Below are 18,000 nucleotides of genomic sequence, written 5' to 3'. Positions count from 1 at the left end.
GCCCTGCTTGAAGGCTGGGGCCCATCAAGTACCGCTAATTCCCCCTTTGTTTTGAGCATACTCTAGCAGACCAGACAGTGAGGAAGTGTGACCTCCCTCAGAGGTGGATGCGGAGGGACAGCCATGACCACCTACAGTCCCTAATTCCATATCACACAGATTTCTTACCAGTTGATTTGGGGGGGGAAAGGATATGAAACTGTGTGTGTACGGTGAATAAAATGTTGTATTTGGAAGTGGTGAGCACTTGATAATTCTAATTAGTGCTATAGTGGAAGGGAATAATGACAATTAGACACACCAGATACATTCTGAATGTTAATACTGTATACTACTGTGTTTGTTTAAAGAGCAGATATGGAAAAAATGAAAGTACTGGAGAACTAAAGATGAGACATGACTTAATGGTCTAATTCTAAGTCAGAATTTAGAAGCCTAAGTCTTTAAAATCTTTGGGAAAAATCCATATTCTATTGATTCTGGGAACATTAGTAATACAGTGTTAGAAGTGCTAAGACAGGCACAGCAAGATACTAGAGAAATCTATTGTCAATCAACATTTTGAAAAAGGAACTCCAAAGGGTATCAAAACTGAGAATGGAAAATACAGTACATTTTATATTTAAATACCTCTTCATATAGTTAAATGCTTCTGACAATTCATGGCTTCAGAAGCTGTCCATAAAATGTTTTTAGTCCCTTTATTCCTTCCAAGGTCATTAATCATAAGAATATTAAGTTTTAACATGTGGGATTGATACATAATTCTTGATATGTTTACAAAGGACCTGATTCTTGATTGCCTTACTCCTTTGTAGTCATGTACATCTGTGCCAAGTGGTTGTAAAATGGTACAATCTATATAAACAAATGGGGAGTTCAGCTCTGGGTGTGTTTTACAGCCTCTTTGCACAGATGTAAACTACCACACAGGGTGAAAACCCTAGAGCACCAGGCCCTTTACTGCAGTTGAGAATTAGGAAATTGGTGTATTCTTCTGCAAGGATATGTTAATATATATATTTTTAAAATTCCTTGATAATGCCAGTAGATAGATCACAACTAAAAGCCAGGATGATAATTGTGATGGAATCCTGTCAGAAGACTGTCATTGTCTTCAAAGTTTTTTATAACTCACTAAAAAAAAGTTTTACTGTCAAATTTTAAAACTCCTATGTTCTAAATGAAGTCTTATTTTCCACAAGCTATTTTGTAAAGGTACAGCTGCCTTCCGCCCCCCCTCTACTGCCCCACACCCTCTCCTTCCCAGTGACAGGACATCTCACGCTGCTAGTGGCTAGGTCCTTCTGTGACTGCTGAGATACACGTCTACACTCGAATAACTCCTGACCAGATTTCTAGATGGAAATCCAGTGATCTGCAGGCAACAGGCCCTGCTCCCTCTCATTTTCTTTTTTCAGCTGTTGCATTTTGTCTAAGGGTAATAGTCTCAAAAGCACCTAAATGACTTGGTAACCTACATCCCTGTAAGACTTGGACTCCTAAGAGCCTAAGCCCCCTTTTCTGAAACCTGAATTAAGTCATTTAGAAACTTTTGCAAATTTTAGTTTGTGAGCTCTCTGACACGATGACTATCAGTGCGTGTGTTTGTACACTGCCTAGTGCAAGGGACCCTACTTGAATCCTTGGTACTTCTGCTATAGAAATAACACTACCACAGATAGTGGTTTGTCACCTGGCTTTGATGTGAGCAAGCCCAACAGAGCCCTTTCTGTATAGGGCCCTGTAGATGAGGTGGCATTTTCCCTACTCTTCCACAAAGGCAGGAAAAGATCTGCCAAGGCAAGTCCCCTCGGTCATGTGACAATGTAAAGACTCAGTCTTCAAACACCGATTAAGACACTTCATTAGAACAACCAAAACAGTTTCAGAGTAGCAGCCGTGTTAGTCTGTATCCGCAAAAAGAACAGGAGTACTTGTGGCACCTTAGAGACTAACAAATTTATTAGAGCATAAGCTTTCATTCATTAGTCTTGATCAGCTCCCCCTTTGAAGTACATTACTGTATCTCAGCAGGCAGCCAATGTTCTTTTGTGATAAACACAAACTAGTTAAGAGAAAAAGAAAGCACTTCAGTAAGTTGCCAAGTTTTTGAATGGATTCCTTTATTTATCATTCTCACAGGGAGTTCAATCAGTTACGTGGTGTGCTGGTGCAGTACTGTGCCTGTTTCCATCCCCTCACACTCATAAGTACACCCAGGCTGTTTGCGCGTCACCACACAGGCCTTTTATTCTATAGTTCCTTTACAAACAGAGCAAGACACGGGCATATTGCAGCAGGTGCTTTCCACACAGTTCTCCTCCCTACACAGGTCACCCTCAAAGCTCCTCCCACTTATATCCTCCCAATTGTATCAATGTCCTAGTAATTACTACTCAAGTGCTCATAATCCCCCATCAGAAAGTGTTTAATTGCTCCCACCTGAGCCTGCAGCCTTTTCTGTGCTGCAGTAATGTCAGGGATCAGGGTGCTATTGCTAGTACTCTGCACAATCATCCAACCCACGGAACCTAAACAAATTATTAATTCTTCCAGATTTCTATGGCTGGTGCTCTGGGTATCTGTCAGTCGCTCTACCTGTACAAAATCTTAATGGCTTTTGAGACAACAATTTCTGTCCCAGAAATGCTAAATTATGTCTTTGTAGTGTAAGATAAAAAGGAAAGATGCAGACATTAGCCTTGCCGCAGTACAAGAAGTGCTCCTAGTATCAAAGCATGGTTGCTAACAGCTAAGATATATTGCAATCATGAAATCCATCCAGAGGACTCCTGATCCTAAAAGCTAGGTTGAAAGTTGATTCTTATGGATACACTGACTATATAAAAAAAAACCCTGTGCCGCTGAAATAAAAAATGGACTGAACCATTCTGATGTTATCCCAGGGATGTTCCATGTAAATTTCACACACATGTTCATCTGTTTTTAAGTTGCTTGTGTGCCTTGAGGAGTAACTACTTTAACCACAGATTTTGCTAGACAGAAGTGTGTATCAGTGAAGCAGCTTCAGTATTTGGTTGATGGATAAAAAAGGGGTCTGAGCAGCCCAGTTTACAGAAGCAGGGCCAACCTGCTCATATAAGTGAAGGCGATGATCTGGGCCAACATTCTGTTTGATGGGCCTGATTCTCCACTGCCTTGAACCTTATATAGTCCCTTATCCTGTACACTGTGGCTGTAAAACTCTACCAGATCACTCCACTCTTACATCTGAGACAGGCTTTTACACCTGTCCATGTGTAAATGAATACGTGAGGTGCAAGCCAGTGAAGAATCTGGCCATGAAGCTTTTGCTCTACTTATCCTGAAAGAAGGCTTGCTTTTATTTTCTCTAGCTGCCCCTTAAAATACTAACTACAGTAACACAAATCTATTTCATTTTTGTTAACAATGATACATTGTAAATTGCTGGAAACTAGACTAGGAGACATAACAGCATTCCCCTTCTCCACCGCAAATAAGAATTTGTGACTTGCACTGCCATCTATTGCCACAGCGTGCACATTTTATCTGCATCTCTATTATATGCCTGTGCGGGTTTTTTTTATTCCTGTATTAAATACCCCCCTTGATAGGAGTTTGTAATATGGGCCATTCACTTAGGAGTTCAATGAGCCTGGTGACAAACTGTTTTAATCAATAAATTCTCTAGCTGATTTATAACACAGAGTTATCTCAAGAACTGATTTCATTGCACACGTTTGTAATAATGGCAGTAGGCCAAATTCATTTTTGGTGTCACTCTATTGACAACAGAGTCTGCAGTAAGATAGCTGTCAGTTTGGTGGATGAACCAAATGGACTAGGATCCAGCTCATTCCCAGAGCTCTTTAATCAAATCCCCTTTAATCAGGGATGAATTTGATTCAGTGTCTTTAACCAAGCCTTAAGGCTCTGAATCAGCAAAATAAATGAGGCAGGGTAAGGAGATATTTTTTGCTTAATTAGACCCTAATGAGTTAAATTAGCTAAGGCCACTTTCCCTTAAATATGTGTGAATGAAAAGTTCAGACCCTGACAGAAAAGCAGGAATCTATTGTTAATAGGTTGTTATTGTTTTCTACCCTGGGGGGTGATTGCCACTTTTCCATCCTTCATCATGTATGCACTGGTTACTATAAGGTTCTCATGCATGCACAAGCAGCAAAGTAACATCTTTCTGTTTGATTACAAACAATATAAAAATAAAACTTTTTTAAAATGATGACCTATGCCTGAGAGAAAGGATGGTCAGGTATATAAGGCACTAGACTTATAGTAAGGAGAGCTGGGTTCAATTTCTGCTTCTACACTGCCTTCCTGTGTAATCTTGGTCAAACCACTTAATCTCTTTGCACTCCCATTCTCCATCTATACAATGGGGATAACAACACTTCTTTTCTCACTCTGTCTTGCCTATCTAGATTGCAAGCTCTTCAAGGAAGAGACCCTCTCTGACTTCATGTATGTACAGCACCTAGCAGAATGGGGCCTTAGTCCTCATTGGGACCTCTAGATACTACAGCAGTACAAATAATAATGATGACAATAGATTGATTGTGTTTTGGTTAGTAAATCAAAGCCTCCTGAAAACACAGTACTTGTAAAGTACAAAATTCCTCAATCCCCAGACAGCACAACTAGTGTGATTGTGCACTGCACAGGACATGGCCTTCCAGCTTGTCCATATGCTGTAAGCTTTGCAGGGCTGGGCAGGAAGTGAGGTAGAGCTTGTATATCTACCAGACATTGTCTGAACTAGGCAGGAGCATGAGGAACCCTTTTGCCAATTTGACTATTCAAATTTCTTGTGAGAAGTGGCTCATATTATTTTTTTCTCTGATGCACTAAAGAAAACACTTTGGCCACAATTTTCAAAAATGTCTAATGATTTTGTGTCCCTCAGTTTCTGAGTGCCCAGTATGAGACACCTTAAAAGGGTCTTAAAGGGGTCTTCAGAAAATGCTGAGCACCAACTTCTGAAAATAAAGTCCCTTTAAGAGGGGGAAGTCTCAAGTTGGGTGCCCAAATATTGAGGCACTTAGTATATCTAGTCACTTTTGAAAATCTTGGTCTTTAGATCTGAGAGGTAAAGCGTATTAGTACAGAATGTATGGGCAAGATTCTAATCCCACACTGCTTCTGCACTAATGGAACTTGACTGATTTACGCATAATTTACACCAGTGTAAGAGCAGTCTCTATGTTTCTAATTTCTGTTTAACAGAAAAATACATTCATGTCCTTTTCTAGGTTTCCCAATGACTGTGCTTAACTACCAGCTTAAAAAAAAAGAAAGCATATTGTAACATAATGACTGGTCTGTAAGTAAATGGAAACAACTTCAGAATAGGAGTCCATTTAGAGATAATTACGCTTACTATTTCATAACCCCAGAGCTACTAATTCCGTATGAGTTGAAGTTCAGAAAACAGTGTATCACACCGAATGCTTTTCCTCAAATTTGTCTGTAATTAACTGGTTTCTGTAAAACCATGGTGAGCAAAGTGCTACAACCCACTACGAAACAAATTAAAGTTATTTCCTTATATGACAAATACCGGAATTACTTTGACTTTCAAAACTTGGATGACTCCCTTACTGTAGTTTTAATTAGTTTTTTCTTCATATTTTTGTTCAAGCAGCTCTATTCTTTAGAGACTGATCAGAACTTCAGTTCTATAACTTCAATCAAGAAAAACCAATGGTTGTACATCCCCAGATCTGCCTCTTGCTGCAGAGCCTTTGAAATTGACAGTTGAGGCACATCAAGTTGGCAGATCAGAGAAAAAGGCATTTAAATTGTGTGCGTGTACTTATATGCAGGGCCGGCTCCAGGCAACCAAGCACATGCTTGGGGCGGCACCGGGTAAGGGGTGGCCAATCTTGGGGTGGCGGGGGGCAGCACGGCGCGACATTCCGCGGGGGGGGGGGGTGCTCCGGCGGCGTGGTGCTCGGCGCGGGGGCAGCACGGTGCAGCGCTCGGCGGGGCGGCGCTTTTTTTTGCTGCTTGGGGCAGCAAAAAAGTTAGAGCCAGCCCTGCTTATATGCACACTTATAGCTAATGAATGGCATTAGTGACTATAGTCCTATTTATTCAAAGAGCAGGAAATAATACTTGAGCCCTAATTCACTTCTCCTAGCAGTTTAAATCAAGAGTCACAATGGTGTAAAACTGATGCAGGCAAATCAGGCCATTAGCACTTAAGTGTTGCAGTGCTTAACTTGTGGAATTCACAGTCCTAAGTTAGGCAGCCATGCATGGTAGGGGGAGAGTTAGGCATCTAAGAAAAGGATTCACAAAAGACATCAAGCTGAGTGGATGAACTGTTAAACTAGCCAGTAGGAAATGCCAGAATGAGACAGAGAAAAAAAGTGAGAGACTGACTCTATAGCCCAATAGTTAGAGTCAGGGTTGCATCCCTGCTCCAAGAAACATTTCATTAATTATACAACGTGAAACAGCTTCATCAGGAGAGACTGAGAGGGGCCCACCCCGGAATACCCAAAAGCCTGATGACTAGGGCACTCACCTGGGATGTGGGAGATAAAAGGCTCAAGTCAAACCTAGGTCTTTCACATCCTGGGTGATTGCTCTAACCAGTTGGATATTGGATATAATTGGACACCTCCCTTCCTCCAAAGTCTCATCTCCCTGCAGGCAAGATCAGCAGGGGAATGTCTAGCTTGAGAATCTCACTGGAGCTAGCGCACCGATCATCTCTGTGACATCAGCACTGAGGTGCTCTGTGCATACTCATATGCAGAAACAGGCACCTAGGAACTTTACACACCCATAGGGTTAGATGGCAGCTGAGCAGGGGTTTTGTAAATGCCACTGGTAGCTAAATATTTGACTTAGGTGCCTAAAGAGGCATTTAGACCCCTCAGTCCCCTTGTGGAGCTAGCCCTTAGCGCATTTTTCATTTTCAAAACACTGCACAAGTTTTCCAGTGTTTCCTAGTGTTCCAAATGAGAAGGTGCAGATCTACACCACTCTCACTATGGGGCCATGGCTAAAAGCCACAATAAGGTCCCATGTCAGCAATGCAGTTCCCACTAGAGCTCTAGGAATGAGCTGGATCCTAGTCCATTTGGTTCATCCACCAAACTGACAGCTATCTTACTGCAGACTCTATTGCTGGCGAGAATTGAACACCGCTTGATTTTCAGGTCTCAAATTGGAACTGTTGTTTTAACCGCTAGTCCAGCAATCTCTTGCTTTTAAGTTGTGAAAAATTGATGGGGGAGAGAAAGAGAATATGGAAATCCACAATATAATTTGTGCATACTGTTACACCTCTACCCCGATAGAACGTGACCCGATATAACACAAATTCAGATATAACGTGGTAAAGCAGCGCTCCGGGGGGTGGGGTGGGGTGGGGCGGGGCCGCGCACTCTGGTGGATCAAAGCAAGTTCGATATAACGCAGTTTCACCTATAACGCGGTAAGATTTTTTGGCTCCCGAGGACAGTGTTATATCGAGGTAGAGGTGTACGTACTTTGAGAGTTAAACAGGCTGCTAAAATTTCTTCTGCTTTAATTCTGCACTAAGACTTATACAAGGGACTTTAGGGTTCCCCTTCACATCCTTCAAGTCTGTTAAGCACAGAGCCACCATTCATCCATGCTATAAAGGAGCTTAATTTTACTCTTGTTTGTCTCCAAACTTTTCCCACTGAGCTGCATTTGGGGATTTCTTAATTACCATTATTTATCCAAACCCCTCTGGTGACTATACCCATCAAAGGATATAAAGCCCATAATATTACCAATTGCAAATGGAAAGTCCCTGTTAACACATGCAGGAAAGGCCTCCAACTGAGAAGCATCTGTCCTGAGTTCCTGAAATCTCTAATTACATTGCAGTAGCACAATCACAACTCTGAAACTGTGTCCTGCCACAGCTGATTAGAGTACCCACATACAGGCGAGTCTCATCTTACGCGCATTTAACATGCGCGAATTCAGCTTTGCACGGTCGGCAAAAAAACAAACAAACAAAAAAACAATTTAAATACTGTACCTGTAGTGCGGGCGATTCCACCCGCCATTACACTCAATGTAATTTTGACCATACGCGATTTTCGCTTTACGCACTGACAGCGGAACGTAACCCCAGCGTAAGATGAGACTCGCCTGTATATTAGAGTCCAGTTGATAAATTAACAGGATGCTTATTTGCATGCTGATTCCATTGTAGTGTGTCCTATTAGCAAGAATAGAGGGAGTATTCTCTACTCTTAGCTTGTTTTTATTCCCTCATTTTGTTTTCTTTAAGAGTGAAATAGAATTTGATACTGGTTTCAGCTTTTAAGAGGATGTATACTCCACTTGTGAGCCCAAGATCCCAAATGAAAATATTTGTCCCTCTTCATTTTGATTTGAAAAAAATATATATATTCTTCAGCTACAGGAAATTCATTCTGCAGCTTATGGAAACTTTACATGAAGAAATTTAGGAAGACAACTAAAAGGAAGCCACTAGGTTGAGGGTGATGGTAGAAGCATGAAGTTAAGTAGAAGAGGAATAATGACAGTGAGGGTTTGCTCCTGCATTCCTTGTACAGCCAAGTCCCTCAATCAAATCAAGTCAGTGAGGGAGCTGAGTGCGTAAGGACCTCAGGATCAAATCCTTAGTTAACCCATACCATTTACCTAACACATGGACATTCAAAAATACAGGATGGGGAACATGTGAAGGCAGATAATTTAAGATACCTTCAGTGCAGAAATTACTTAAAATAAAATATATGTAGAGTTTATTGTAAAGTGGGACAGCTCTCAGTTTTGAAATTGGTACCACTTAAGGGAAATAAAAATGACATGTAGCTCTGCCATACAAAAATGCACTATTATACTGATGCCTCTTTTCTTAATTTCAAACGAAGAAAGCGTTGTGTGGCTTTTAGAACACAAGCGCCCCTTAGTGGTAAGATACACAAACATTCCACCATAGTTTACTGTAGGTTTGTTTTTTTATAATTAAAAACCATCACATCCTGAAGTCTTTGCTCAGTCAAAAATGCCCAATGACTAGTATTCAAGTTTAGCCTGAGTAAGGATTTCTTGATTTGGGCTCTCTTTCTCTCTCACACACACACACACTTTTAAAATCACTCAAATTATATACAAGAATTGAATTTTTCAATAAAACATTGAACCCATCTGTAATAGACTAAAAACAATTTACATAAATAAAGGATACTTAATGACATTCAGAAGTATCTAGATAAGATTTACTGGACTTTCAAGAAATCAAGATTTATATATATGTGCATCTGAGTTTTAAAACTTCACACATCACCATGTCAGCTAAGTTATATCCCTTTTGTAACCTTGGTAAACAGAGAAGTGCAACTAAAGAAACTACATTTAGAAGACAAAATAAATACCACCTTCAGTGATCAGTGTGTTTCAGCATCAATGGAAGGAGCATGTCCTGTGATGATTCAAGTTTAGGTTTTCAGTGTGAGTGCTTGTCTTTGGAAAAGAAGAGTGCTCAAGAGTACATAAGTTCTTCTATATAGCATCCCTTACGGACACAGTCATAATATCCAAAGTAGTCTCTAAAATTACAGACACAGTTTTGCATAGTCAGGTTTGAGTAATTATGCACATACACTTTTGTGTGGATGTGGAAGATTGCAGCCACAAGTCAGCACATAAAACTGCACCTTCAATTTTAAAAGCTGGGTCCTCTGAGCCTTTGAAAATTTGGCCCTAAACGTTTGTTTGCCTGAAAAACTGTTCTATATGAAAGGGCCAAGTTTTCAGATAATGGTACACCAAAGTTGTACATGCATCAGTTGCACATCCAAAAATTTGCACATGCAAACACGTACATACAGATGCCTCTTTTGTGAGTGCAATAGGTATGGGTTTTTTGTTTGCAGCTAAAGTTTATGCACCATTTAAAAGCGCAGTCCTAGAAGTCAGTGAATGATTTAATTGGATTTACTCCCCAAATGTTAAGGCTCTAGAAGCTTCCTGCTGTTCTTTATGTAGGTCTCTTGCCCTGTTTTTCAGAGCCTCTGCCTTGGCATCATTTTTATCAATTCCATCTCCTAGTTTGTACATTCGACTGGCATTGGCACATGCCCACACATGACCCATGTCACATGCTTTCAAAGAGTACTTCAAAGCCAGGTTCATGTCCTTTGGTATCCCAGGTGCTCCTTGAAGATATATCGCACTAAGATTGAAGCAACTAGGGGCAAAACTGCCATCACATGCTTTAGTGTAGTAGTCCCTGGCAAGGATTGGGTCAGGTTTGTCATCATTTACTTGCCCATCGTGTGCTAAAAGTCCAACGTTGTGGCAAGCATTTATTGATTTCTTCCCACCTTTTTCGCAAGACTTCAGAAAGCAGTTGTAGGAAGCTTTCAAATCTTGGCTGAGTCCACCTGCAGCCATCCAAAAAACACAATCAAATACAAGTTTGTGAGAAGAACATACTCTAATTGTGAGATAGTGAGAAAAACGTTTTCTTTCACAAATTTTTCAATACTATTTTGGAAGAATATAACTAAAGATAGTTGTAAATGTGGACTATACTTCATTCTCATACCTATGAGAGCAATCATATCTCCCCATAGCCTTCTTTATTCTCATTGCTGTTCACGTTTTTGGTGGCCTGTCTAGGTATGTCTACACTGCATGAGTAGAGATAAGGAGGTGTTAGTACTGTTATACAAGGCACTGGTGAGACCTCATCTGGAATAGTGTGTGCAGTTCTGGTCTCCCATGTTTAAGAAGGATGAATTCAAATTGGAACAGGTACAGAGAAGGGCTACTAGGATGATCCGAGGAACGGAAAACCTGTCTTATGTTGTTTAGCCTAACCAAAAGAAGGCTATGGGGAGATATGATTGCTCTCTATAAATATATCGGGGGATAAATACCAGGGAGGGAGAGGAATTATTTAAGCTCAATACCAATGTGGACACAAGAACAAATGGATATAAATTGGCCATCAGGAAGTTTAGATTTGAAATTAGTCGAAGGTTTCTAACCATCAGAGGAGTGAAGTTCTGGAACAGCCTTCCAAGGGGAGCAGTGGAGGCAAAAGACATATCTGGCTTCAAGACTAAGCTTGATAAGTTTATGGAAAGGGATGGTATGATGGGATAAATTAATTGCCAAAATTAGGCTATCTTTGACTATTAGCGGTAAATATGCCCAATGGCCTGTGATGGGACACTAGATAGGGTGAGATCTGAGTTACTACAGATTCTTTCCTGGGTGTCTGGCTGATGAGTCTTGCCCACATGCTCAGGGTTTAGCTCATCGCCATATTTGGGGTCAGGAAGGAATTTTCCTCCAGGGCAGATTGGCAGAGGCCCTGGGGTTTTTTCACCTTTCTCTGCAGCATGGGGCACGGGTCACTTGCTGGAGGAGTCTCTGCACCTTGAAGTCTTTAAACCACAAGTTGAGGACTTCGATAGCTCAGACATAGGTCAGGGGTTTGTTACAGGAGTGGGTGGGTGAGATTCTGTGGCCTGCGTTGTGCAGGAGGTCAGACTAGAAGATCAAAATGGTCCCTTCTGACCTTAAAGTCTATGAGTCTAAATCTGTGCTTCCTAGCACTGAAAGGTTAACCCATAATAAAATGTTAGCTAGAAATCCTGAAGCATCTTGTCACAAGAAGAGAACTAGCTCACAAGAACAGTCTCAACACCAGTGGGGGCTGGGCTCCAGTGGGCGCAAAAGGGGAGGGCCTGGGAGGCTAGCCAACCCAAGACAGGGGTTCACCCACCACTCATGCTCAACACTTCCCTTTCTTCCAACAGGTGGAAGCTGTTTCTCACCTTTCCCAGTTGCATAATAAGCTCCAAGTTTATAGCAACTCTCACTGTTCTCATTCTTTTCACAGTTTTCTTTTAGCACCTTGGCAGCTGCTTCAAAGTCCTTCTTCACCCCCTCCAAATAATCAGCCAATCGATGGCACCCTGCGAGGAAGACAGGGATTAAACAGTTTACAAACTAGGCGGAGGCTAGGCCATTTGGGTGCTGCACCGCAACACAAGAACCGAAGACGACTGGTCTTTCTAATATGGTATCTTGCTTGTCCAGGTTTAGCCTCATTTTTCTATAGTACAAACCCACTGGAAGCAGTTTAACGTCAGCTCTGAATTCCCACCACCCCAGTTTGTCTGTGCAGGGCTGCACCCCGGGAACTAGACCGCAAGCACAGATTAAAACAAACGTCCTAGACCTGGCAGCGTTGCTTTGCAAGAGAAACCCCACACCTCGCTTTCTGCAAGTAGAGCTGGCTTAAAAGCCAGCCCCAGGCGCCAGAGCTACAGGCACTTCCCAGAGCGGTGAGGCTCGGTGACCTTGGCAGCATCTCTCCACCCGTGCATGAAGGCAGCAGCAAGGAGAGGCCAGGGACCAAGCGCTCCACCGGGAGGACCCGCCGCCCGCATCAGGGGCCAGCCCTCGGTGCGGGCAGCTCTGCCTGGGTGCAGCCGGGCGCTGCGCCGGCTTGTCCGCTTACCGTCCGGATCGCCCTCTTTGTAGCACTGGTAGCTGTACTCGATGCCCAGGTTCTCCAGGTAGCCCTTCACCGCCTCCTCGTCCTCCAGGTTGACCAGCCCGGCCATCGCCCTTCCACGGGGGGAACCTGCCGCCGCGCGACAAGGTGACCCGACCACGAGCGCTGCGCCTGTCCCTCCTGCAGGGCCCACCCGCACCCGGAAGGGAATAGCTGCCGCTCACGGCCAGCGGGCGGAGCAGAGCGCCGAAGAATCGATGCGCGGCATCAGCCCATTTACAGAAGCGGAGCGGGCGGGCGGGAAACGTGGGAGCTGTGGTCAGAGCAGCTGCTCCTGGATAGTATCCCTTGCAGGCTACACCCCCTGGCCAGGGCAAGAGGGCAAGCTAGGGACACGGGGCTCTAGCAACGGGGCTTTCCAGGCCCTTCTCTTTCGCTCTCCTTTTGTCTGATCACTTTCACTCTTTCTCTAAACTTTTTTTTTTGTTCATTCACCCCCTTCTGAAACTAGCCTTGGATCATTTTATTGGCTCAATTGGTTATTATGCCTATCGGTGCTCTTTGCCCAAGAGCCATTTAATTGATCTTACTGAATTACACCTACGCATATACTTACAAGCACAATACTATTTTGCACCCAGACATACCCAAGCACTTTACAAATGTTAAATATGCCTCAAAAACTAGTTATATGAAAATGGGGAATCTTTCCATTGAAAAAGAACAGGGCTTATTCTACTTTCTATTCTCCTGCTTATTTCTCTTTCTACTTCTCCTCTTTCTTTGGGTAAAGTATGTTTTAGAGATGCTGTGCTTGCTCTGAGCTGCCTCAGTATGACAGTCTCAACAAAATAAGGGGCCAGCTGCCCAAGGAAAATGCCCCAAATATCTCATGTGTTGCTGGCAACCATTTTGAGCCATAGGTCACTTTCATGGTGCAGATGGGCTCTTCCTTTGTTGAGAATGAGCTCACTCTCCCTTCAACCAGCTTTGAAAACTAACTACTAGTAGCCGAAACAAACTGTTTACCTGACCTCAAGAAGAGGTCTGTGTAGCTTGAAAACTTGTCTCTTGTAACAACAGAGGTTGGTCCAATAAAAGATATTACCTCACCTACCTTGTCTCTCTAATATCCTGGGACCAACATGGCTTTACAACACTGTTACAAAACCATGAAAGATGCCTCTTGCACCATAGCTCCAGGTCACTTCCCATACTGATGTTGACAATGTTTTTGGCATTGCCAAACCCAAGTGTTCACTAGTGAGTCAGCCTGTCTCCCCTACCCCCACCCTAATAAAAAGAGGTTGGTTTACAAATTATGAGATTTTAAAAATAATAAATTTTGGGTGGGGGTTGCCTTGTGGGTTTTGAGCCTACAGTGATAATGTTTTCAAGTTGTTCTTTACAGCTATTAGGGCTAGAAACTTAGTTTTAAATAAATGAAAGCTGAGATTGTTGTGTAATTATGTGATTCCAGGAGCTGTGGCTTTAAGAAAAACATCAAATGTCATGGCTTGTGATTAAAATTGTGAGTTGGCAACACTTTTTTTTTGCCTAGCTGGACTAACAGCTACATAGTGTTCAACACCATTTTAAGGGGAGAAGGCAGTGTTGATAACTACTGTCAGCAACTGTTCATTTTCCAAGTATAGACAAATCTTTAATACCATATGATCCTGGGCAGGCCATACAACTTCTGTGCCTCAATGTCGTCCTTTAAAAAATGGGGTTAATACTTATTTACCTTCTTTACATCAGTGTTGTGATAACTAACAATTTAATGGTCCTTTTTTACAGCCTCTATATAAGCAAAACTTCTATTGGCTTCAGTTAGAATTTTGCCTGCATATGGATTGCATTGTGGAGGGTAATATTTGTAAATCCTCTAATGAAAGGAAGTATAAATTAATTTAGAAATTTGGGTCTTCTGATTTATTATTTGCTATTTTGCTGGTTTGGGAATAAGTATTGTTCATGTGGCTGTACCTGGAGTCGTCAAGAAGCTTAAATGCAAGCTCTTTATATTTTCATTTTAGCTGGTTATGGTGGTATTATTACACTTTACACTGTATCCTGAAACTGAAATAATTGAGACTGGTGCACTCTGTGCTGACAAGAAACTGTAGTGTATGTCCGTGGGAGAGAAGTGTTCACTACCACCTACATCTATTTACCAAATCTGCTCCCATTAAAGTCAATTGCAAAGCCCCCATTGACTTCAATGGAAGTAGGATGAGGCCTTTTACATTAGAGACTTGCAATTACTTTGTGCTGGAGCCTCTGCACAAATACCTGTTCCTGAACTTGATCAGTGACCAGCTCTACCATCAGCAATGCAGAACTGAGAATTTTGTATATCACTGAATGAGATAATAGATTATTTTAATTCTTGGTTTCTTTTTAATAAAACATGCTAACCCTGGTCCTTGTCGTCCCCATTCCATTTAGGTGTGTGGATGGGGGGGATTACCGTTTGAGTTACACCAGTGCACACTGTCACTTCATAGGCTAATACACCACTTAATACCACTAGGGATTCAATAGATGTTAATAAAATTAAATAAAAAAAATCAATAATCACACAAACTCCTCCCAAGGGGAAACAGGAAACAATTGTAAGCTGGACAGGGAAAGGAACGTACAATGGAATTGCTAACTCAGTACAATGCACAACCCACGATTTATTAAGATTTATTAAGCTTTGCTTGTCCAGCTTGACGAGATTTTGGTTTAACGGGGCTGATTTTCAGAAGAGCTCAGCTCCCAGCGGGCCCCCTGCGCGGCTGCGTCCCGACGGCTAACGCGGCTCCAGCAGCAGCAGCAGGAGCGCGGCCCCTTTAAGGGAGGCGGGAGGTGGGCCCGGCCGCCCCTAGCCGGCTGAGGCGGATTCACTTCCAGGTCGACGGGGCGGCCCTGTGCCCCGGCTCGCTGCTGGGTGACGGAGCCTGGGGACCCAGCGCAGAGATGGTGAGTCCTCCCCCCCCCCCGCGCCATGGGGTTTGCAGCGCGCCCCACGCGGGGTGGGGTCGGGGCTGCCCCCCCGAGCACAGCCCCTGGCGGGCTCGGCTGAGGTAAATTCCCCTCCGGCTGCCTCGGGGGCTGTTAGAGGCGGGCGCGGAGGCCCTCGCGGGGGCGGCCTGGCGGGCGAGGGCAGCGCGGCGCTCGCACGGCGCGGCACTGACAGCGGATCGCCGCGGCTCCCCGGCGCGGGGGGAGCAGGACCGTTCGCGTTTCCCGCGGCCCGGCTCGCCTTGGGAAGTTAAAAACCAGCCCACCTCGGGTCAGGCACCTTTCTTCTACCACCCCAGCTGTGTCTGCCGTAAGGGTTGTACTGATCTTTAACTCGTTTGGTTTCAATCAAACAAGACCCCTGCTCTTAACTGGAATAGTGAAATGGGCACAACACCTGTGTGTGGATCAGGCCTGTCCAATTAAGGAGCACAGGTTCCCTCAAAAAATCAGGGGGACTTGTATGTCTGAGTCACTCATGTCTACACTGCAAAAAAGACTCACCAGGTCCCGGAGCCCAGGCTCCAGCCTGAGCTCGAACATCTACACTGTATTTTTTATATAGCCCCACAGCTCTAGCCCAGTTAGGGTGACCAGACAGCAAAAGTGAAAAATTGGGACAGGGGGTGGGACGGTAATAGGAGCCTATATAAGAAAAAGACCCAAAAATCGGGACTGTCCCTATAAAATCGGGACATCTGGTCACCTTAAGCCCAGTGAGCCCAAGTCAGCTGACATGGGCCAGCCATTGATGTTTGATTGTAGGGTAGATGTGTAACGTCCTCGAGGGGCAGGATCGAACCGGGGACATCTGGAGCTTAGGGCATGAGCCTCTACAACAGCATGAGCTAAAAGCCAACTGGGCCTGGCTCTTAGCTAAGGCTGTAGAGCAGATTCATTTTATCTTTCTCTTTAAGTGGTCTCGGTGCCACTAGATGGGATAGAACAGTGGTTCTTAAACTTTTGTACTGGTGACCCCTTTCACATAGCAAGCCTCTAAGTGCAACCCCCCCCTTATGAATTAAAAACACTTTTTTATATATTTAACACCATTATAAATGCTGGAAGCAAAGTGGGGTTTGGGGTGGAGGCTGACAGCTCACGACCCCCCTTGTAATAACCTCATGACCCCATTAGGGGTCCCGACCCCCAGTTTGAGAACCCCTGGGATAGAGCAACACACCCAGAAGGTGTGTGGGTTACAGATACACCCTCAGGGCTTCAGTCTACACTGACTTTGGCTCACTCTGCGATGCTAGCTTGGGTTGGAGCTTAGGCTGGAGCTCGTGCTCTGAGGGTGTGTTGACACTGGAATAAAATTCCTGCGATTGGCCTGGATCATCTGACTCATGCTTGTGGTGCTTGGGCTGGAGCCTGGGCTTTGGGACCCTTCTCCCCTTGCGGGGTCCCAGAGCTTGGGCTCCAGCTGAGCCTAAACATCTACAACCCCTCATCTTGAATCCCACGAGCCCGGGCCACCTGTGGGTGTTTAATTGTTGTGTAGATGTTCCCTGATACCCACACACCTCGCTGGGATTAATAGTCCAAGTACCAGCTCAAGTGGGAATGTCTAAACTGCTATTTTTAGGCTCATAGCTTGAGCCAAAGTCTGTGGACCTAGGCTCTGAGACACACTGCTGTGTTGTTGTTTTTTTTGTTTGTTTTTTCAGTGTAGACATACTGGTGGTTTTGAAAATGCAACTCTCAGTGGATAAGAAACTGATTTTTGTCATCTGAAAAGAGTGAACAAGTGCAAATTGCAGGGATTTGACTAGAGGCTGTTTTTTTTTCTGGTGGGGTATTAGATTAGTCCTGTTGGGATCCAGGAAGTGGGCAGGAGAAGCAGTAGAAGGGGTGGGGGAGGAGCTGTATTACCTCAGACTTTCCTGACTGCAAAAAGATTGTAGATAAACTGAGTGTTTTGTTTCCATAACTACTTTAAAGGCCACCTGGCTCCCAGGTGACTCTTAAGCCCAGCAGCTCACTTTTACAGGGTTGCAGGCTTATGCAGCATCTCAACATTCTATGCTTCACTTCTTTCCCCTTGTGGCATTTAGTTCTGACCCCATTGAGCCACACCCCCCCTCACAGCTGCAACATGTAGTGTTCAGCTGAGGGTGGAGCAAAGGAAGGACTAAAACAGAAAGCAAAAGCACTACACCCAACATTAAAAAGAGGATACAGTAAGAAAGTAAATATGAATAGAAAACGAAAATACAACTCAGTTGTGCAAGGGACATTGTGCAGTTTTATGCTAGGCACCTATACACCCTATCTGTCAATCAGTTGCAGGGGCAACAAGGGGCTTTACAAAAACATCTGGCAACTGCTGCTATAGGCTTACCTAATTAAGGAGCACAAGTTTCATCAAAAAATCAGGGGACTTGTGCTTCTGAGTCACTCATGACTACACTGCAAAAAAGACTCACCAGGTCCCTGAGCCCAGGTTCCAGCCTGAGCCCAAATGTCTACACTGCATTTTTTTT

At 43.7% G+C, this 18,000-nt stretch overlaps 1 protein-coding gene across 1 annotated transcript; it reads right to left on the bottom strand.

Annotated features, from left to right (window-relative positions):
• Positions 1–8,138: 8,138 nt before the first annotated feature.
• LOC112103320 (cytochrome c oxidase assembly factor 7) lies at positions 8,139–12,687 on the bottom strand. Its single transcript, XM_024195022.2, has 3 exons — positions 12,506–12,687; positions 11,817–11,957; positions 8,139–10,412 (listed from the first exon to the last, which is right to left on the bottom strand). The coding sequence occupies exons 1-3, from the start codon at positions 12,609–12,611 to the stop codon at positions 9,964–9,966; spliced, it is 696 nt and encodes a 231-aa protein (XP_024050790.2). The 5' UTR covers positions 12,612–12,687; the 3' UTR covers positions 8,139–9,963.
• Positions 12,688–18,000: the final 5,313 nt, after the last annotated feature.

Source organism: Terrapene carolina, unplaced genomic scaffold (genome assembly GCF_002925995.2).
Source record: "Terrapene carolina triunguis isolate 2854851 unplaced genomic scaffold, T_m_triunguis-2.0 Scaffold103, whole genome shotgun sequence".
NCBI classification, from domain to species: Eukaryota; Metazoa; Chordata; order Testudines; family Emydidae; genus Terrapene; species Terrapene triunguis.
Note: the sequence above shows the minus strand (reverse complement) of the source record. Positions and strands in the feature narration are given on the sequence as shown.